Raw genomic sequence first — 3,919 nt, forward strand, 5'->3', positions numbered from 1 at the left:
TAGGCAATGTTGCCTTCTACTGAGTCATTGGACTCAACGTGGATGGCTGTAAAGGGCCTCTGCTCATCATGGTGTCATGTACCTTCTCAACAGCTGCTACCTGCGACTGAGGAGCCCGATATTGAATCTGGGTCCAATCCTATGAGTTGTACCCCTGAGCCATGACCCCTCCCCACTTTTCAAGTTCTTAGAAATAACAAGCAACTGAATCCACAAAAAGAAATGTTGATGCAGACTGAAGCTTTATTGGGGGGAAAGGGGAGGGGGTGACTTCATTTCCAGTGAAGCAGTTTCAGGGATAACAATCATACCTTCTTAACTCAGCAAACAGTGGCTTCCCCACTGCCCATTTGGGATAACCGAAAGGTCATAAAGCAAATGAATACAGTGTTCAACAAAGCTTACTGTCGAGACAGGAAGACCTTAGTAAGCCCCCAAAATATTTGGAGGCCCACAGAGGGAAGACGTTCATATCCTTCTGGTGTCAGAATCAACATACGCTTAGGAAAATGAAACTGAGGGGGGGGGGAATCAAGGCAAGAGTAGAGAGAATGCAAAGTAACGTTCCCATGTTTGTGGACATGGGCTTCTCGAATCTTGTTAAGCACCAAATGATCTTGATTTGAACTGGGAAGTGTCCTGCTTTCTGACACCCAAGTCCGTGAAGTCGCCAGCCGTCGATCCGTCCTATACTTTTCCGGTCGCCGTTTCATTCCCATCCTTGTGAAGCTCTCCTTCCAGCTTAACTGCAGATGCGGCCACAAGGGGGGCAGGCGGCACAGGCCGTGTACCCTCCCACGCGGAGAGGCTCACAGCTGGCAGCCAGAACTGGCCCTGGTATTGTGACGACACAAGGAGGTGGCTGTATGGTGACTTCCGAGGGTGGAATCTGGTTGATGCAGGAGACACTGGCCCCACTGGTGATGCCAAGGCAACGCGCTGACGTGGAGCTACCACAGCATGAAGAGGGGCCGCATGGACTGGGGCAGCAACCCAGTTTGCCCAGACCGCCTGTTGGGTAGCCACATGGGGGGCAGCATGGACTAGGGCAGCAAGGCTTGGGGCAAGATGGGGTGGCACAGGATGGAGGACAGCAGGACATCTTGGGAAGGTGGAGGTGAGTCTGGAATTAAATTATGAAAGGAAGGGAAATAGCAATGTGACAGGCTGAAGAAAAAAAACAATCAAAGTCACAGTGATAACCTTTGTCCCAGGTGGTATAACACTATAAAGTCCATACTCTATAGTGTTTAATCCATACTCTATAGTGTTTAATCCAGGAGCGATGATCTCTACTTGTCCAGAGATCGGTTGCAATTCTAAGAGATTGCCAGATCACGCCTGGGTGGTGAGTGACAACCCTAATATGAGCTGAAAATTGAATGTGTGGGACTTCCACCATTCATCTCATCCATGCAGGTGACTTAGGATCTGGAGGGGCACCATACACATTTCCTCAGTGCATTTCTATTCCATTAGCAGAGTGTGTTGGATGAAAGCTTTAAAAATCTAACATTATTTTAAAAAGTTAATTGTTATGACTTGTAGTTGCTGTAGATTTTCCAGGTTGTGAGGCTGTGGTCGTGGCCTTGTAGAACCTGACGTTTTACCAGTAACTGTGACTGGCATCCTCAGAGGTATAGCACAGAAAGACAGAGTACTCTCTGTGTCAAGGTGAGACACAGACTTTGTCTTGACACGGAGAGCACTCCATCTTTCTGTGGTATACCTCTGAGGATGCCAGTCACAGGCACTGACAAGACATCAGGTCCTACAATGCCAAGACCACGGCCTCACAACCCGGAAAATCTGCAGCCACTAATGAGCTCCGACTGTGAAAGCCTTCGACAACATAATGACTTGTAGCTTTAGTGTGCAACATCTTTTAACGACTAACGTCCCAGCCCTTACATTCCTCAGTGTCTATAATGTGGGGTGTTTCCTCCCACAAAGGAATTAAGATAAGATTTCAAAGCCTGTGCTAGCTGCGGCCTTTGAAGGCAAATTTATAAAAAAATGTAACAGCTTGTCGTGCCGAACAGGAAAATAGTCGAGTTGTATAGAAGAGGCAAATAAATGAGATTAAAATTAACTTGCAAAGAGCTCCAACAGGTGCTTATCTCGTTGCCGCCATCTTGGATCCCCATTAACATGTGTAGGCGCATTTCTACCTCAACACCTGTCTGTTTTCCAGAGAGCCACCTGCACTTCTTTTTATCCCAGTGCCTCAGGATGTCTCCAGGTGACCTCTACTTCCTTCCTTCCTTCAGGTGCGAACATTCGTGGGTGAGAAATGTCACTGGTCGAATCAAAACCCTTTTCCAAAGGAGACACTTCCTCAACTCACTTCCTGACTTTCTGTCTTGCGTTCTTACCATATATGTCATATACAATGTAGATTTGCATATTGTGTGTTTCATATACAATGAGGGCCTTTTGGATCCTGACCCAGATCTGGTGGAACTCTCTGTCGAACAAAATCAGGGCCGTGCAGGGTTTGATGCAATGTAAAGCAGAGACGTTCCACCATGCTTTTAGTTGAGGGCAAACATAGAGTGATTTCCCACAAGCGTTGCTCTGCGCTCACTCCTCCCTTTTGCCCCGTTGGTATGTGTCAATTTCACACAAGCTGCTGCGCAGCCGCATTTTGCCCCGCAACTTCGTGCGATTTCCCCCGCATCTACTCAATCCTCAAAAAACAGGATTGAGTAGAGGCGGGGAAAATCGTACAAAGCTGTGGGGCAAAATGCGGTCGCACAGCAGCTTGTGTGAAATTGACACATACCATCGGGCCAAAGAGAAGAGTGAGCGCGGAGCAGTGCTTGTGGGAAAGCACCCATAGAAAAGCACCCTGTTAGAACAAAACACACAATACTATTATGCTACTATATCTATATACATTGATATAAATAATATACTTGAATACAATAGAGACCCTAGTGTATCTTATTCATTATTGTACTGTAATGAATAAGATACACTAGGGTCTCTATTGTATTCAAGTATATTATTTATATCAATATACGAAGATAAAGTAAGAGAATAAGAGAAGCCAATGCTGGAGCAGGCCAATGGCCCATCTAGTCCAACACTCTGTCACACAGTGGCCAAAAAATACCAGGGGCCATCAGGAGGTCCAGCAGGACACTAGAAGCCCTCCCTGTTGCACCCCCAAGCACCAAGAGTACAGAGAATCCCTTGCCCCAGACTGAGAGCTCCTATTTATACCTTATGGCTCATAGCCACTGATGGACCTCTATTCCATGTGCTTGTCTAATTCCCTCTTGAAGCCGTACATGCTTGTAGCCGCCGCCACCTCCTGTGGCAGTGAATTCCATGTGTTAATCATTCTTTGGATTGTAGCATAATAGTATGGTGCGTTTTGTTCCAATACGGTGTTTTTCTACGTTTGCTCAACCTTGCCATGTTTCCCGAGTTTTAGTTGAGGGCGGCAATGGGAGATTAGGACGGGCACCCTCTCTTTTTCTTCTATGGCCCCCGCATACCCTTGCAGACCTGCCGTATGGGACGGCGGTTTGGTCGGCAAAGGAGGAGTACTTTATTGCCATCTTGATTTGGTTTAAATCTCTTGATTTATTTTTAGTAATTTTAACTATGTATTAATTCTATTTTAAATGTCTACAATGTTGTAAATCGCTCAGAGCCTGCTCACAGGGTGGACGATGCACAACGTTTAGTAAATAAGTAAATAAGTTACAATGGACTTACCAAGCGCAGTAGCAGCAGAGAAGCGAACAAGAGACTCGAGCAGAGGGGTGGAGAAGGTTGCAGGTGTCCAGGGCTTTTATACCACCTCTTGGGAGCATTGAATGTATGACTCATTTCAGAGTGTTTAGTTTAATAAACATTTCAGCGCTCCCTCTGGCCTTTTAAAAGTGTTTAACCCCCTATTATAGGG

General features: G+C 46.2%; 1 protein-coding gene across 1 annotated transcript; it reads right to left on the reverse strand.

Moving 5' to 3' along the window:
* Positions 1-235: 235 nt before the first annotated feature.
* LOC107118214 (keratin-associated protein 5-1-like) lies at positions 236-3,765 on the reverse strand. The gene is made up of 2 exons (XM_015420512.1): positions 3,730-3,765; positions 236-1,123 (listed from the first exon to the last, which is right to left on the reverse strand). Exon 2 carries the CDS (start codon positions 1,100-1,102, stop codon positions 743-745), a length of 360 nt encoding a protein of 119 aa, XP_015275998.1. The 5' UTR covers positions 1,103-1,123; positions 3,730-3,765; the 3' UTR covers positions 236-742.
* Between the last annotated feature and the right edge of the window lie 154 nt (positions 3,766-3,919).

Source organism: Gekko japonicus, unplaced genomic scaffold (assembly GCF_001447785.1).
Source record: "Gekko japonicus isolate JY-2015 unplaced genomic scaffold, Gekko_japonicus_V1.1 scaffold426, whole genome shotgun sequence".
NCBI classification, from domain to species: domain Eukaryota; kingdom Metazoa; phylum Chordata; class Lepidosauria; order Squamata; family Gekkonidae; genus Gekko; species Gekko japonicus.

Coding starts and splice junctions, on each gene's coding strand:
- LOC107118214 (XM_015420512.1), bottom strand. CDS start 1,102: ATGTCCTGCTGTCCTCCATCCTGTGCCACCCCATCTTGCCCCAAGCCT.